The following is an 18260-nucleotide window of genomic DNA, read 5'->3' on the forward strand; positions in this document are numbered from 1 at the left end:
CCGCTCCGAATATACGAGTCTCCGAAACAAAGCTCTCGATTGAGTTCTAAAAGAAGGAGAGCATTTGCATGGACGCGCGGGTTATTCTGAGAAGGTGCATGGCAGGGCACGCATCAACCGAGATCCCCTTCCTTCCTTCCGGAAAGGGACACGCCATCTGCTGGAAGATGTCAAAGGAGGCTTTCCCCCTGATACAAGGAGGTGGCTTCAAGGCCGCCTCCGTGGGGGAACACCAGTGGGACGATGGCTCCGAGAAGGCAGGAACTCGTCTGCCAACGAAAGCAAAAAAAAAAAAAAGGTCTGCAAGGAAGGGTCGAATAGAGTCACTAAATAAACTTATTTAGTGACTCTCTAGGGTCGAAGGGTAAGCTGGGCTATAGAGTCAGCTGAGCGGCTGCAGAGATGAGACAGGTTGAAAGATGTGCCAAACACAACCCAACTAATGATATAGTTCGTCTCGATTTTTTTTCTTGATTTTCGTGTAGTTATAAGACATTGGATGCGTAATTACAAAGGAGAATATATACGGTGGAAATTGATGTTCTGAGGCTGGAACACGGAAGAAATAGGACAACGCAACACACGAGCCTCAACTTGCCTGGGAACAATGAAAGAAGGAAGTCACTGAAAAGGTTAGCCTGCTGTAGGCTTGATTTTTAAGAAGTTCACAAGTTCCAAAATGATTTTTTTTTAAATTGTGTCCCGGCAAGCACGAAAGAAAACAGTTTGTGTCTGTGTGTTGTTCGTCACAAAAATAACTTTCTATTAATCGATCACATTTTTCAATATTTTGGCGTATTTGCTGTCCCGACTGATACGATGCATTCGGTCAACAAAATAAGGCGAAATCGACATCGCTCCGGGCAACACCTACAATACACACGTATAAAAAAATGCACGTGTGTTTTCCGTACTGGTACTGATCACGTTCAGGTACAACTTTACAGTATTGTACAGATGGCACGATTTGTTGCGAACCTACCAGGTAATGCAGGCGCTGCATTTGTTGGCTATGGCGCCTCCGAGCCTCTTTTGGCGCCGCTACAGTACACATAAACTCGAAAATGAATTCAGTAAGCAATCAGATTTACTCCAAATCAAACCAGAAGGTATTTTGAAGGTGGCAAATATCAGGCCGAATCGAGATGTCCACTCGTATAACGAAAGCCTCATATAACGTCGAAAAGTGGAAAATCCAGAAATCCGGTGAGGGTAGACGGAAGAAAATGTATCAAGTCGGGAGTCTCCGACATTTCAAACAAACTGTTCTTTTCTCAAACAAATCCTACAAATAACAAAACGAACCACGATGTAAAGAATTCTACTTGTAACGAAACTAACCCCGACATAACGAATTCTACTTGCGACGAAACGAACCCTGACATAACGCAATCTACTTTTAACGAAACGAACTCTGATATAACGAATTCTACTAGAAACGAAACGGACCCCGATATGACGAATTCTGTCGTTACAAAATTGACTTCTGATATAACGAATTCTACTAGAAACGAAACGAACTCTCCTAGTAACGAAACAAACCCCCATACAACGAATTCTACTAGAAACGAAACGAACTCTCCTAGTAACGAAACAAACCCCCATACAACGAATTCTACTAGTAACGAAATGCACCACAAACGGCATCAGCTAACACCGGAATGTGCGCTCGTTGGTATAGGAAAGCGAGAACACGCAGTACGAAAACCAAACCCAACGTGTGTTGTTCGTTTATTTTTTTAATTTTTTTTTCTGTGCGTAATTTTTAGCCTCTTCTTTCGTGATGTCCACAAACGGCGTTGCTTGCGACAACGGCGTCAAAAGAACCAGACTCTTCCAGAAGCAGGAGGAACAAGAGAGTGGCTATGTTATCTTCTCCAAAAGTATATGTCGAATAAAAAAAAAAGAAACCAATTTGTCAGTGAAAAGCGTTTCCCAGATACATGCGCAAGTGGTGATGGCGGCCGTGTCATGACACTTCTCTGACAGAGAGGAACACCTGGCACACAAAGGCGGGCTCGCTGCTTTGCTCGCGGCTTGTTTGTCGTTCGGTGTTTGGTGACAGGTCCTCGTATGGGGGGGGGGGGGGGGGGGGGGGGCAATATACGGACGGCGCTCGGGCAAAAGGCGTCAAGGAAACCGTGCCTACGAATCACAAGTAGTCCGCGCACAGGAAGCTATCTTTGTTCTCGTTCATATTTAGTTTTTTTTCTTATACGCAATTTGTTTTGGTCTTCATGTCACGTTCGAAATGTAAAATACGCGTGACGAATGCGGTGCCTCGTCGGTTATCAGTTTTCAGGCTGAACTGAAGGTGATGGAACTAATGTATTTGCTTGACTGGATATTAGCAGTTACACCGACGCCCTTATTGTGAGATACAAATAGACAATGGGTACTAAACATAGGCTGTTAACGCTTCACTTTGGGCACTTTGGTACAGACCCATACTGAGAGAGGGGGGACGAAGACAGGACGGCCCACACACACATGGTCGTTGTAAGCATGCGCTGTGTGTGCGCGCCGTCCTGGGGGGGGGACAAAATTTTAGGGGTATTCTCCTGATTTTTTTGGGGGGTGTAGGGGGTTCTGGATAAATCACTGTGCAGCCGTCCTATGTCTCCGTCCCTTCGTTAGACGCGCTTCTCATAGTATATGGGTGCTAAAAGCTACTAAATACATGCAACGAAGTGTTTGTTCCAGTCTAGAGAAGTAAAAATTACGAACAAAATTGTTTTTCTTTCACGTTTCTTTTATTCTTCAGAAAAAATTTGAAATTTTAAAAAGGGAAATGTCATCCAATATATTTATTTTTGTGAGAATCGTAACATTTTCTGAGTTACAAGGTGACACGGAACGAAGTGGACAGCAAAGATTCAAAACCAGAAACGAAGCGAGTTGAAATGATAAAAAGGATTTCGAAGCTACGAGAACTCAAAGCATGCAAACTGGAAAACATGGAAACACGAAGCAAACTAACCAACGCTGTTGTCAATCCTAAAAACCACGATCATTCAGCCAACCTACATATTTACCCCTCCATGTCTCTCTCTCCACACCACCCCATTCTAAAGGTAGACCCCAATCCCGACCCAGAAAAAGAAAACCCGAAAGAGGAAAGCCACCCTCGTAACAAGAAAAGCAACGCTGTGAGGTTTCAACCGGGGACCCACCCCAACTGTTTGGATGTGACAGACAAAATAAACAGAGCGAAAAGAACCCGAAGACAGACATAAGAAAAGACAGGCCACTTAAAAAGTTGCGCATGCGCAAAAGAATATGTGTAGACAAGAAAGGGTGCCACCTTTGGCTTCTCAAAAAGAGGCAGACGAGAAACAAAAATAAAAAATAAAAAATAAATGAAGGAAAAACACACTGGTTGAGAGACAGAAACACTCTCTGGGAGAATAGAGTAAAAAAAAAAAAGGCTAGGAGAAAAAGAAAGATAACCTAAAAATGGGCCTTTGTCTGTCTCTGGCTGCCCTGAGAGAAAAGAAAAAACAAAAAGTTTTAGAAAGACAGAAGTCCAGAGATAAGGCCACTGATCGCAGATAGTGTCGAAGCAGAACAGCTAAGTCAACTTCCGGTGGAGCTGGTCGCTCGCGGGAATGGAACGTTCAGAAAGTGGAACAGAGTCCGAGACGAAAAGCAATCATCAGTTGGGTGCAGACGTTCCATTCGATGCAACGCCCTCTAGGATACAAGGCATCTGCCTCTGACCCCTTAATGAAGCGTCACCGCACCCTGCTTAATTAGTGGCTCCGCAGACAACAACACTCGTCGTCTGCGAACAAATACAAAGATCCGCCCGCGTTTGTGCACGACTGTCGTCTGCTACGACTGCCCACGGCCGCGCAGACGACAACGTTAGTCTTTCGTCTGCAAAGATAGTGATGTTACGATGCAACTCCTGCGTTCCACACCTCTCTCTGCATGCTGTCTTCTCTCCATCCTCTATGTCGCTTCGATGTGCTAAGCCGAGATACTTTCAGAATATAATTACTCACCTCAAAACGTAAAAAATTTGAAGCGAGCAATGCATGTCACGGTGCTCTACCGCGACTCGAACCAGGAAAACGACTGAAAAGCTAGAAATTCGTAACGTATCCCTGCAGGGTTTTATGGAGGCCTACCACGTGCATCTGAAAGAAAGTAAAGAGAAACGAAAAACCCGGCGCGGCATATCACGCCCGTGGAGGAAAAGGCTAAACGCGTGTGAAGGCATGCGTAACGACCGGAGAGATGATGCTGCTACACGACGGCTTTCGAATTCGAAAGACTCGAAGCCGATGAAGTTTCGAAAGCAATCTCTATGCATGCACACACGCTGTGGGGATGAGCCACAGTGGGTTGGAGTGGGTGATTCTTGTACTTGGGTGTTATGATGTCATTGGCGGTTCCTGTTTGGGTGGCAATCCAAGGAAGGAAGGTAAAAAAGAACAAGGTGATGGGTTCGCCGTCCGACCTACACGGCCTCTGTGGCTCGGTTATTGCGTGGTTTTGTCTGTGCGTTGGGCGTTGCGTTGTGTGTTTTGTTTGTCTTTAAAAGAGTCTGTGTGGAGTCATTATAGTATTGAGGGGTTCGTGACTTCAGTCATTGTTGAGTTGGAAACGGCTACGTCTAAAGTACACCCCTATACGTATACTATAAAGTAAGACATTTATTTCTCGCATGCACGCAATATCGGTGGGAGTATGTCGAAATTTTTGCAAGTGGAGTACGGAGCACGCGAAAGTCTCGTGAAAAATTTCGAAGTCATAAATTTGCCTCCGTAAAATAACTATCGCACTAAAATGTCTTTATAGTAAAATAACGTGGAACTGGATTGGATTAAGGATAAAAAAAATACGATTTTTTTTTCTGTTGAATTCCCAAGCAGCTATTTATACTTTTATTTTTCTTTCAAGTACTTATTTATTTGCAAGTGCAGTGATCTATCCTATAGGAAGCCCTTTAGATGCAGAGGAATACTCCATGTCGCGACAGCGAGAAAAAAAAAAAAAAGAGACGGAACATCGCAAGAACGAATTTGCTCTCGGAGGAGGTTATCTCCTAAAACGAAAAAATCCGATCACATCCAACCGCGATTCTATCAGCCTTCCCAGCTCCCTCGAGCTATTTTCTATGTGCTCGCTGGGTAAACGTTATAAACGGTTTATCCCAGCGGCGGCCTCTTTAATTCTACGCACAAGCGGCTTCTTCCTCGCGAAAGAACGTACCAAACAGAGGAAAACTTTCCCGTGAGGTTGGAAGGCGGCAAGCAAAGCATCGCTGTGAAAACAAGCAAACGCCGCCGGCAAATGACCCTTGTCGGAAGGGAAGTAATCGTCGGCTGCTTATATATTATCGGCTGCTGTCAACGTTGCCGTCGGTCCTGGGCTTACTTCAGGGGGAACTGGGATTCGCGTGACGTAGCTAAGATGATCGCCTTCCATGTAGATTCGCCTTCCACGCGGGTTCGAAACCCTGTGCACCGGCTGTGCTGTCTGCACAGTTCCCCCTGAAGTCGGCCCAGGATTTATACTACCCCCCCCCCCCAAATGTCCACCTATACTGCTTCCTGCTGTCATCTCTCCATTTATCCTAAGCCTATACGCCGCTCATAGAGACGCGAACACGGAATTAACCGTGTATTCACACGAGCGACGTCCTCACGGAATATTCTAGCGGAAGAAAAAGCGAAAACACTGCTCACAGAGCCGAAGTTCCGTCCCGTGTTACGTTGAGCATTCACACGGTGCGGCATATCGGGAGTGGCGTATACTGCGCATTTAAGCAGACGACACTTAGCAGACGACACCGTCAGCGTGTTTTCCTGTCGTCTGCTACGGAATATCTTGTGGCGGTGTAGCAGGATATCCCCCACGGTTAGCAGTGTACGTGAAGACACGACGTTGAGCGCTCGCGCTTACGTGACAGCAGAAAGCTATACGACGCTTCTCGCATCTTCCGCTTCTGGGGGAATGTCGCTCGTGTGAACACACGGTAAGAAGAAGAAGAAGAAAAAAAAAAGGTGGTGAATATAAAAAGCAGAATAGATGAATGGATGATTTGGAGAACCGACGCAGGCCACAAAAGACGAAAACACAAACAAGACTGATGAACGTAAAGGCCCCGAAAGGCCACAAACAAGACTGATGAAACGTAAACGTCGAGCCGCGCCGTCGTCGCCGCCACTCGGGCGTCGTTCGTCAAGTCGTTAAATGCTATGTCGCCGGAATAGATAAATAAATGTTACGCTTACATTAATATGTTCAACGTGCCTTCTCCCGTGATACCGGCTAGACCACGCGTCTCTTACAATGTATGCGCATATATCGGAATAACGTCTCCACCGCGTACCTAAAGGCGCGGCATTTCCAGTGCGTGCAACCTGCAAGATTTTTAGTGAGTTTTTAGTGAGCTTTTGATTCTGCACACGCGCAAGACACAATCAGAGTTTTGCGCATTGCGCAGAACCACCACGCTATTCCTTACGTACGCAAAGGCGACAGCGTACGTTACACCACCTGCAACCTTAATTCCGTTTTAGGACCGCGATTCAACTGTGGCTATAAGCGCCCTAGGACAGCTGGAGAGAACACTTGGCAGCAGGAGAGGAGATGGAGACGGAAGGGGGTCAGTATGAGCCCACGGCCGAGCTCATATGAAACTGTGGCGTCATTCGTCCGGAGAGTCGGCCGGAAAAACCCGCGAAAACCCGGTTACAACGCTACTGTTATGATCGTCCCCGGATGCGATTCCGGATACACCGCTGCAATCAACGATCTGCCGTTTTACATAGCGGGTCAGCTATATGACGATGAGCTCCACCGCAGGCAGTTCCAACTCCGGTTAGTGTCCAAGTTATCGGCGCCCTCGGCGTGGTTCGAACCCGACGACACCCTGGGATCGACAAACGAACACTGCAGAATGAGAAGTCAGCTATAGTGCTGGTGGCGGCAATCCAACCCATATTACCTATTATCTGATTGTCGTTCAGTGTGTGTGCTACCGCTACAACACGTCGACATCGCACTCTCGTTCAACATACCGAGATGGTGAGGTCATCTGGCCTCCCTCGCTGTTGTTTTTTCTAATTAATGCCACTCCTCGCGTTGCTGAACCCGTTCGCCATCCAGACCCTGCTTCTCCGTGCCGGATAGAGCTTGTCAGCGTGCGCGTCTTTCACCTGCCAGACCCTCATATAGGAAAACATGCCCTTATATCCTATAGGCCACGAAATGAGTCACAGGAGCTTTCTGTGCTTTCTGCGAGTCTTCAACTCACCGGCGACATTCAGCGACACGCGCGGCATATAATGCGGGTGAAGGTTGCCAACATGGTTTTCGCTAGATTCGCGAAAAAAGAAGAAAAAAAAAAGGGGGGGGGAAGAAAACCGTGATGCGTATATACATTTTTCTTCCGAGACAAACTCGCGCGTGTGTCGTACATTCTGCAGAAAGGCGGGAAGAAAATGCGCGAACACGTTTTCGGAGAAAAGTTCGTGCAGCGGAAATCAAAATGCGCGTAAGACTATATTTGAAGATATTCGTACGAGAGTGCCGCAGAACGAAATAAGTTATTCGTCGGGTCTCGCGGAGGACGTTTTTTTCTTGCGCCAAGCGTGTTCCTCATTAAAGGGGCAGTGAAAATCCCGGCACCGGCTGCATGCGCTGTCTGAGGCTTTCCCTGGGTTTTCCCGGCAGGTTTTCTAGACGAACGTCGGTATAGCGACGTTCCCCCTGAAGTTCGCGGCGCTAACACTGTATCAAGAAAGAAGAAGAAAGAAGAAAGAAGAAGAAAGAAGAAGGAAGAAGAAGGAAGAAGAAGGAAGAAGAAGGAAGAAGAAGAAGGAAGAAGAAGGAAGAAGAAAGAAGAAGAAAGAAGAAGAAAGAAGAAGAACAGAACTACCATTACCCTTCCCACCTTTCTTGAAACTTCCTTTACCTACACATAACCCGAGGTAAACAAAGTGCTGCGCGGGCACTCGGACACGCACACGCTTCCAATGTTGCCATATCCTTGCCGACACACGTGTCCCTCCTCGGAATGGCATATCCTTACGAGTCCTGCGGGAACGCAACGCGACGCGTAACACCGCATCGATAATGTCTCCAAACTCCCATTTCCGCGCGTCTACCACCAGATGGCTGCCTTTCTTTCGGCTTCAATGGCATTCCGAAACCCCCCCCTACCATCCATACGTATATACGAGTCCCTCGCGTCCATTCTTTAGTAGTGAACGCCAAGAATGCCCCGCGTACACCGTGTCTCCCTCTCTTCAAGGCGACTATCTTTGCTATAGCGTTCCGCATACCGGACATAGCGACGTTAGCGTTGTCGGTGGGGAGCAGCGAAACAGGTGCATCCTATAGCGCCACTGTTTGGCGTTAATGGAGCGTAGCGTACGCATTGTTCGGCGTCGCATCGCTACCATACACGGGGAGTTCTAAATGTCTCAGTGACGGGGTGAACTAAATGCTCCACGGCGGCTGGCGTTAATTGCCGCTGCGCCAGCGACGACCGAAACGTCGTTTGCGTCGCGTTGGTTATTGGAATTTCTAGACGGAGCCACTGACGAGTCAAATAAAGTGTGACCAAAGAGTTTGCGTTTTCCTCAATAAAGCTGCAATGTAACTTCCAAAAAGTATTTTTTTTTTTTTTTTGTTGCTGGGAAGCAACTGTCTGGCTATGAGCGGCATCCAGAAAGTGGGTCCCGATCTTGAACATTCACATAGCGATCGTTATCGTTATATATCGATATACAGTCAAACTCCTTTACGACGAAACTCAGGGGACAGCAAAAAAAAAATTCGCAGTAAAGGTATTTTCGTTAAAAAGGATGGCTATTATTGGACCTATAGGCTCCAGCGGGACCGCAAAAAAAAAATTTGCTGTAGTGGTATTTTCGTTAAAAAGGTGTTCGCTATAAAGGAGTTTGACTGTATATATATATCGTTATATCGCGCTCCCAAGCGCTTTGGTAAGCTCCCGCAAGAGCTCCAGGAGAATCACGGGATGAAGAGAGGACAGCAGGAAGGCGTGAGGAACACGGGGGTTAGCATGAGTCCTGGGCCGACTTCAGGGGGAACTGTGCCGACATAAAAAGTATTTCTGCAGTAAGACCAGCTTGAACCCTACAGTATACACCTAATTACGTCGCTACCAGTATATATACCCGTTGCACCAGTTCCACCACCAGATATATGTACGAGTACCTCTTATGAGCCGGACCTCTCCTGGGGTCGTGCTGAACAATCCTGACGTTGACTTTCGACGACAGAGAATGCACAGCGACAACAACGCCGATAACACGAACATAACGCCGCAGCAGAAGTCTTCCTCACAGACACACGTCCTCCAGTTCTGCAGCAGAAGTGAATAGTTCCCGACAGGACGGCATCATTTCGGAAATACAAAAAAAAAAAAAAAACGACACCAGTTGACGGACTGTCAAGGTACGCGTCGCACGATCACTCGTTTTCCCGCAAACGAACGAATAACGGGCAGACAACGCAGCGGTAGCAGACGACAGGATTCGCCGCTGAGTCCGATCAGTCGGCTGCTCACACAAGGAAGCGGCATCGAAGATGTCATCAATGAGTTGTCGTCTGCTTATTAATGGACAGAATGACGTTTCTAACGATAGCAGACGAACGCAAGCAGTCATTTGTTCATGAATGAAGTCTTCAATGACGAACCCAAAGAGCGAAGCGGTCATCCGCGAGACAAATCGTCGACGTCCGTCTGGTACATCACAATCAACGCTCTTGTTGCAGGACGTAGAGCGATGAAAGTACCCTATGCAAACACACGGAATATAGATGAACTCTGCTGACGCACGGGTGTTTGTAGAACGCAGAAGTATATGCAGAGAACAGGCATAGACGACGGCCTGGCGGCTGTTCGACCAGACCACAATCGAGAGGGCGGTCTGTCGCAGTGGTATGGTCCAACACACATCATTGACACCGGGGGCGAAACGATAGAGTTGGGGGATGGACCCGGAAGTGCTGTCCGCCTCATTGCACTTCCGGTCTCGCGCCTGCTAATGAGGGTTGTCTTCTGTCTGGCACCAGTCGCGGACGAAGACAGCGCGAGACCTTTAATCCTCCTTCTAAACAATGCTACGAAAGCGCCATATTTATATCGCTCCATCCTTTAGCAGACGACAAGTATCCAAAACAGCCGCACTCAAGGATAAGAGTCGACTCAAAGTTCCGGCGACCTAACAGAACCCAATACGTGTGGAATGCCTGCAACGTGATATCTTTGCAAACGGTATACGTCAGACAGGACAAAAACCCTCTCCATCACTCAGGCGAGAGAACAAAGTGCAATCGGGCTCCGTGCCGTAACTCAATCAGTTAACCAGCACGCATCACGATCAACCCGTCGAATCGTTCAACTCGACGAATAATAGAGAATCTGGAACACGTACGGGGGCAACTAAAAAAATGTTTGCGCAGCTGTAACGCCATTGGGGAAGATTATAGTACGGAGCAATATATATAGGTCGTATAGGTGAAGCGCTGAAACGAAGTCGGAGTCGCAGTCCGTGGACTTTAATCTGAACCTGAACCTCGACAAGAACAAAAAAGCGGGGGAATTCTGGGAAAGGAGAGTAGGTCATGGAAGAGGGGCACGTTTTTTTTTTTTTTTTTAAGAGTCATTGCTCCCTTTAAGAAATATTTCGAAGTTTTGGAAAAGGAGGGACTTTAAGGACTTTTTGGTCCAATCAATACGAAATATCCCATCTTGATTCTTGATACCACGTCTTGATTCTTGAAACGCAACGTACAGTGTCACGAAATTAACGAATTAGCCAATGGCGAATTATTTGCCAACAGTAAACATATTTCGACATTACCAGCGTCCATGCGTTCGTTTATTGATAAAACTCGAAAAACTCGAGAGTGGAGGGAGAGTAGACTATTTGTAAAAAAAAAAAAAAAAGAAAAAAAGAAAAAGAGCGTTGGCGTGACGTCATGCCCGTGGCCGTGACTCACTCCCATTCCAAAACTCGAGGATTCGACAGAAGAGAAGAGATATGTTCCGAGAGTCGATTTTCAGCAACTCTACTCTGGATGCGCGTCGCTGGAGTCGATGACGTACGATATGACTCAGCCTACGTCACGACCCCGACTCGCTGGTGGCGCGAGTAGAATGACAAGGAACATTTTATTGTTCTCGGTAGACAGGTGGTCGCCGTTCTGCAAATCCACCGATGTCGAGACAGCTCCGAGTACATAATATGACAGCTCGTCGCGTATCACGTGTCCTATACAAAGGAACACACACACGAACGGAAAATGGAATCACGGCAGGGAGTTTCACATTTAACAAGAGAGAAACTGATGTTCTGAGGCTGGAACAACATAGAAGGGACAGATACAAACAAAGCCTCACATTGCCTAAGAAATCAACGATGAAAGATTAAAGTCACTGAAAGATGTGGGTTCGATCCCTACAGCTGGCTAACCTTTTCAGTGACTTTCATCTTTCATTTTCACATTTAATTTGCGTTAAAATCAACGACGAAGCTATATAGTTACTTAAGAGACGCAGTAAGATAATATAACTCCCGCTACTTTTCATTTCCCCAATTTCGAGCAACCTTATAAAGAGAGGTTTATGAAGCCGCAATGCATGGCGTGTTTTTTTTTGTTTTTTTTTTCTTTTTTCGTAACAGCAGTGTCAACTTGTGCGTTTGGCCTATAGTGAACACTCTTCACCTTTCGGTGATATTTTCTAATACATCAAATAACCACCAATCAAATTCACCCGCTGTCCTCCACTTGGGGGGGGGGAGGGTTATCCCCCCCTCCCCCAAACGTCGCCGACTCACCGACTTCAATAGGGAAGCTGAACCTGGACACCCCGCTGCGTTTATTCCTCATCCGACGCTCCATCACACCACAAAACACCGTCACTTCACCGTCACCTGTTCCACCTTCCAACTGTTGTCACCATTCACTCGCGGTCGAGGAGTCCCTCGCTCCACCAACCATTAAATGCGCACCTCAAAGTATGGAGTCACCTCAGCAGGGAGGGGATGAATCTTTATCGGAAGCCGCGATGATAAGCACATTATCGCGATGTTAGCGCTCGTGACGCGCGGCAGACGAGGGGGCTACGGTCTGCATGCGCGTATCGGCGGTTTATTGGTTGGCTGCACGCCCAGCGACATCTATGTGGAAACAGCATGGAGGCGTCCCATTGTTCTGCCGCGCGCGCGACTCATGCAACACATCGGTAATTGGCCTCGATAAACAAAGCCTGATTGGGTGACACTTTCGAAGCACGCTTTCTCTGCTTCCTCCAAACGGGTCAATCATCGATCCCATTAATCGTCTCCTGTCCTTATCTAAAACTTCAGACTGGGCCTGTTGGTAAGGCATGGCAGAATAAAAGCGCTAAAAAGACGAGGACAACGGACACACAGTTAGCGCACTAACAACATTTATTTTTTTCAACAACACCGTTCCTTAAAAGGGCTCACGAATTCCCTTTCCTTCGTTGTCAAACCAATGGAAGCGCTGCTGACGCACTTGTCACCCCCCTCTGCTATCAAAAAAGCTTCCCAGATTTCCCGTTCCCTGCTATCAGAGAACCTGCCCTTTATCTGCGTGTCCTGTCCTTATCCTTCTTTCATCATCTCATCTTCAAGCTACTTCATCATCATCATCATCATCATCATCTAGTATCCAGATTATCCTTTTTTTTTCATTCCTGTCCACTGCGTTGTTGCCCTACGCCTCCTCAAACTAGAGAAAACGATGCCTTTTTTGACGAATACACCGGCACAGCCAACAACAATAACAAAGTATGTGGAGCCTGACGGGCAGGTGGCGTATTTCGACATCGGGAGGAACGGCACAGCCTTGAAGCGAGTGACACAGGAACACGAAAAGACTGGCTCGATGACTCGCGGTGCCTTATAAATAGAGCCTGTAGTTTTTGGAAAATATTTTTTTCTAACTTCGGGGGGTAAAAATCGGGTAAATAAACATCTGCACTAAATTCATGTGAATTCGGGTGAAAAAACTTCCAGTATGCTAAATTCGGGGTGAAATGGGGCTCAGTTACTCAACTAACTGCAGTGGTTTGGTACAAATGGTGATGTAACTGAACTTTTCTTCCAAACAAGTAAATTAATGCATTCCTACAGACATCCCAGTGAGGGCAATTTGCCAGGTAAAAATCGGGTTTCACCCTAAAGAGGCAACCTTCAATTCGGGGTGCAAATTCGGGGAAGAATCGGGTAAAACCCTAAAACTTCAGGCTCTACTTATAAACTGAGCACTAAAATACACACAATGCAGATGCGCGCAGAAGTGTGAGGTGCTTCCTATAAAACCACCTCATATAGTGTAGCCAAGTTGTGGTATAGAAAGATCCGATTTCACGACCAAGTTCTTAGTATCGTTATAAAAAAATAAAAAAAAAGCTATAACGTGCCATTTAGCTGCTGTGCCTACTAATATACGTAACTCGATATCTCTCATTGCAGTTTCAATAACTCATATAGTGGGCCAATAAATCGGAAGCAATCATGAGACAGATGGCTTTCGGACAGGATCGGGAGGCTGACGGCTCTGGTTGTGAACTCAAAAGAGGATCTCACCAGGGCACTATCTTATCTTGAGGTAAGAGGGAAAGGTAAGAGGGAAAGGTAAACGCTTTCAGCAACATGGCAATATTCATTCCTGAAGACCCGCGTCAACGTTTCAGGCTTCCATGTAACCCGAAAGATTAGATATATATATAGACCCGCTCCATCACGTCAGACTGTCCAACGTAAAACAATGAACGTGGCGACCGAGGCAGCACAATGTACTGAAAGTCGAGTGCAATGGGGGTGGACGGGTAGGTGGAAGGCCTTGAACGCACTCGTGAAGCTAAAGAACATTGATAAGACACATACCGTCCACCCCTATTGCACTCAACTTTCAGTACATTGTGCTGCCTGGGTATGTGTCTTATCAATTTTCTTTAGTTTCACGGGCCTGTTCAAGGCCTTCCACCTACCCGTCCACCCCCATTGCACTCGACTTTCAGTACATTGTGCTGCCTGGGGAGATCCTGCAATCACTCTTGAGGTGCAGTATCATTACAAGTGGTGAACGACAACAACGCGGAGACTATAGTGCCAGCACTCTCCACAAAATATAAGCAAAAAGATAAGGACAAAGTGACTAACTGATTAATCAGTTAGTCATTAACTGATGTGATCCAGACAGTGGTACATCCAGAACCGCAAACATGGAGGTGGGGGTGCAAAAAAATTGGGGGTGAGGAGATTATTACGTAACAGCTATATGTGTAATTGCTGACATGTATCCAAAACTCAAATAAAACTGCCCCCCCCCTGTAGGGGGGTGCACGGAAGGAAAGAAAAGTTAGGGGGGGTCGCAATAAAATTTGGGGGGTGTTTGTGGAGAAGGGGTGCAGAGGGGGTCTGGATAAATACATTGGATCTAGACAAAAAGCGAGACAAATGCAGCCATATGCTTCCTTATGATGTTCCGGTTCACCGTGCAAATTATTTCAATTAAATTCGTTGTCAATTATTTATAACCGAATTTCACAGCTAGCGCTTTCGTCATCATGACGTCACCGTCAGCAACTTCTGGTTCCCCTTCTGCTATGCAATCGAGCCACCGATTCGAGACAAAGCTTGCCGACTGCTGTATATCAAGGCCGTCCGCAGTCATCGTTATATCGGACGGACGGACGGACGGACGGACGCACACACACACCTCGGTGACGTCCACCAGGGTGCAGTAGCTGACGCTTACGTCACCGTGAAACCGAAACCGGATATTCACGTTTATCACAGAATCTCCGATGCTCTGCAACTTCGCATTTAGCACCTGCACGTAACTTTGTCGAATACAGCTATTATCTCAAAATCAGTTAACAGCTCGATGACTGTCCTTGTTTTTTTTTTTTAATCCATAATTCAGCCGGAGCCTTAAAATAAGTCTGGCAACAGCCACTTCGTCACTGACGAGGTCAGCAGACATCAAACGCTCCCTCTTTATAAAGGCGGCACCGACAGGGAGCACATTGCTCGTAGAGCGCCGTTCGTTGTCCTCAACCATGTGACAACTCCAGAAGGAACAAACAAGATCATTTGGCTCTGACGTATGGAGAGTATAAATACACACTTTCAAATCGGCGCACCCATTCGGGAGCGGCTAAAAATAGAAGAGGAAACGCGCGTGCAATATGAAAGGAAAAACGATATATTAAAAAATAAACCATAGATGACAAAAACACGGCATTACAAGTAATGTTCAAATGATCAACGAGGGCTTTTTTCGTGTCAGACAGTCAGTTAACAAATCCAGAAAGCGTTTTCTTTTTTTTTCTTTTTTTTACATGCAGATATTGTATGGCTGTATTATTACGTTCCTTTGATTCCATGTTAGCATGGTTGAATGTGGATGTGCCGACGAGGAGAGGTGCAGAGGGGGACAGCAGGAAGGAATGGGAAACGAGAGAAGGGTTAGTAAGCGTCCTGGGCCGACTTCGAAGGAGCTGCACCGAAATGCACGGGAGAAACCTCAGTCGGCACAGTCGGTAGTTCGCTTGACGTGATTTTTTTAAAGATGCCTCGTCAGGTATCGACGTTGTCGATAACGTTTAAGAGACGGGTGTAGCATCAACAGAGGTAGTGACTTTTTTTTCTTCTTTTCTTTACTTCTAGACGAGAATATTATCGTAGTGTAATACGTTCGATATTCTTGGGAATGTTTGCCGGGCATGGAGTATATAAAAGATACGACCCAAAAAACGACTACACTGGCGGTACGGAGCGCGAGGCAAGAAATGCTTTCGATGGGGTCAGGGACACGCGTTCGGAGAATCACTCAAGCATGAAGGCGAAATGCATCCAATCCAGCATGCACGGCAGAGAAATATGCGGCCTCAGAGTGTCGGAAAGGAATTGAAAAGAACACACACAAGTATTTTTCTCATACAGGATACGCCTCCTGCCATTTGGCCCTATCTTCAGACCCTACTCGGGTTAATTCCCTTATCAGTGACAGCAAATAAGAGAGAGAAAGAGAGAGGGACTCACGTCATATGCGCATACGGCAAAAAATATGTTGACATGTCACCCTAACAACGCTCTATCGTAAAAGGGAGGCGTAGAAATACTATATTCTTGCACCGCTGACCATTTCTTCGTCCCTCCGACGTGCGAAATAATCCTTCCACACTCCTTCCGACCCCACCATAAATCTACCACCTGTCCTCGTTGACGCCGTAATCCAGTCGTGACGTTCCAAATACCGCCCTTAATCGAATTACGATCCATGCGGATAAAAATATACCCGAGAGTTCTAATCCACTGAGTGCAGTCCTGTACGTGTAGTATCTCGCGTAATCTCTTGCGGCAGTGGCGCGGGAGACTTGCGCAAATAGATACGTCACCACTCGTCGGCACGGGGATTTGCGAGGCAGTAGTATATCATATTGATATATTATACGTGGAGGTGTTACAGGTATAATATGTGTTGGGGTTGAGACAAGTGGTCCTGAAGGATAACCTTAAGTACCAGCATCAGGTTTACGGAGTGTTTATAGAATCGAAGCGTCCTTACCGCGTGGAGGCCTTAGCCTTGATCCACACTGTGACACGGCTTCATGAGGGCTCACTCCACTGCGGGGTGGTTATGCGGGAAACCTAAAGAAGAAGGAAAGAAATGCAAAGTTATTATCCTGCACTGTGCACCACGTGATCGCTTGCAAAACTCAATAAACAATTATCCAATTATCGTCGAAGCTACCCGCAAAGAGGGGCAACCAAGTCCAAGCAGACGACGAACAAACATGGCTGGCCTTAGCAGACGACAACGCGGACGACGCAGACGAGACTCTTGCAGACGTGTGTTCTGCTACGTTCCGTCATCCAATCTCTGTACTTCCATTCCCGAGCGATCCGCGTCTTCCCAACCGCTCGCTAATTCAATTCACGCCGAGCAATCTACGGAGAAATCGGTGGGAAACCTCGAGGGAAATCACTTCTTTGTACGTTTGCTCCCGTGCTTATCGCTCGTCGTCTGCACCGGGCACCTTCCAGTGTCTTTTACCGCACTTAAACATGGCGTCTTCGAAACCAAACAAACATTGCTTTTTTTTTTTCACCCTCTCAAGGTCAAGACCAGATAAGAGGGGGTTCGCCAGGGCAAAAGAAATTCAACGCGCCCTAGTTCGTATAAAGTGGAGTACAAGGCGAGCATAATTTTCTTCTCAAAGAGCCGCTGGAAGAGGAACAATCGTAGTGCATGCTGGGAAGCGTAGAGCACGCACGTAATTGCAGCTTTCAGTGGCTGACGGGCCGTTTAATTTCGTGTTGCCTATTTTCCGGGGTCTACTAAGTGATATGTGCGTAGATGCTACTACTGTCCCGACGGCTTGTGCTGTATGCGTTAAAGTGGCCCGCTGTGTATTTTGGTCTCCTCGCCACGTACAATGTCACGGTTATGTTTTTCTCTTCTTCCTCGACGTTTCCGCTTGGCCGATCAACGTAAAACATTGTAGCGGACGCAATTTACGGGGAAAAGGAGTGAAGATGCGCGCTGGAAACGTACGAACGCGCAGCTTTTTCTCTGTAAGGCTCATCTGTCGAGTAGAAACAGGCGCACGTACGATTCCGAATAAGCAGACTGTACAGCTGCGCGCGCGGACCGTCTGTGCGTTCCGCTTAGGCAGCAACGACTGTATTCAATGTGCGTGTACGTGAACGCGAGCAAATATAAGACTTGTGACTTAGTTCGCTGGACGTTTGCGCTGCTTGTATATAACGTCAGAGACTATAGGAAAAACACCACATTGCAAGCTTTGATGTTCAGCTGATGCCGCACACGCAAATGTAGGTGATATCATTTCCTTTCGCCGCTCGTGTGTAATGGAAAGACTCTTCTTTTATTTCTCCGCACCGTCGAGAACACTACTCCACCGACGCGACTGAAACAAAAAACAAAAAAGAAAGGAAAGAAAATGTAAGTATCAGCACTTGGCCGAAGCATCCAGAAATTTGGCAATCTGCCGAACAATACCCAACAATACCAAGGTTACGAAAGAGCCCATCGCACAATGATATGGAGTGCCTCAGCGATCAAAGCCATATCCTTGTTGCGAAACTCAGCCTTTCGGTCAACTGTTCCGACCTTCTGTCCCCTCGGACGTATCTATATTTACGCGCGGCATGAACGGGACTCAGGAAGCACAGCGAACGACACGGGGTGGGACACCTTTGACG

General features: G+C 46.8%; 1 protein-coding gene across 4 annotated transcripts in view; it reads right to left on the reverse strand.

The window, feature by feature from the left end:
- Nucleotides 1–18260, reverse strand: part of LOC135390718 (rho family-interacting cell polarization regulator 2-like) — a 43858-nt gene that overhangs the window by 13142 nt on the left and 12456 nt on the right. For 2 of the 4 annotated variants that reach the window (XM_064620560.1, XM_064620559.1), the window contains exon 2: nt 16600–16682. Coding sequence is in view for 2 of the 4 variants with exons in the window: in XM_064620557.1 (XP_064476627.1) it covers nt 11832–11895 (64 nt within the window). In the remaining 2 variants the exon portion in view is untranslated. Of the gene's footprint in view, nt 1–11831; nt 12151–16599; nt 16683–18260 lie in introns of those variants that run through there. The other 2 variants (XM_064620557.1, XM_064620558.1) reach the window with 2 other exon arrangements.

This window comes from Ornithodoros turicata, chromosome 4, assembly GCF_037126465.1.
Source record: "Ornithodoros turicata isolate Travis chromosome 4, ASM3712646v1, whole genome shotgun sequence".
Lineage (NCBI taxonomy): Eukaryota > Metazoa > Arthropoda > Arachnida > Ixodida > Argasidae > Ornithodoros > Ornithodoros turicata.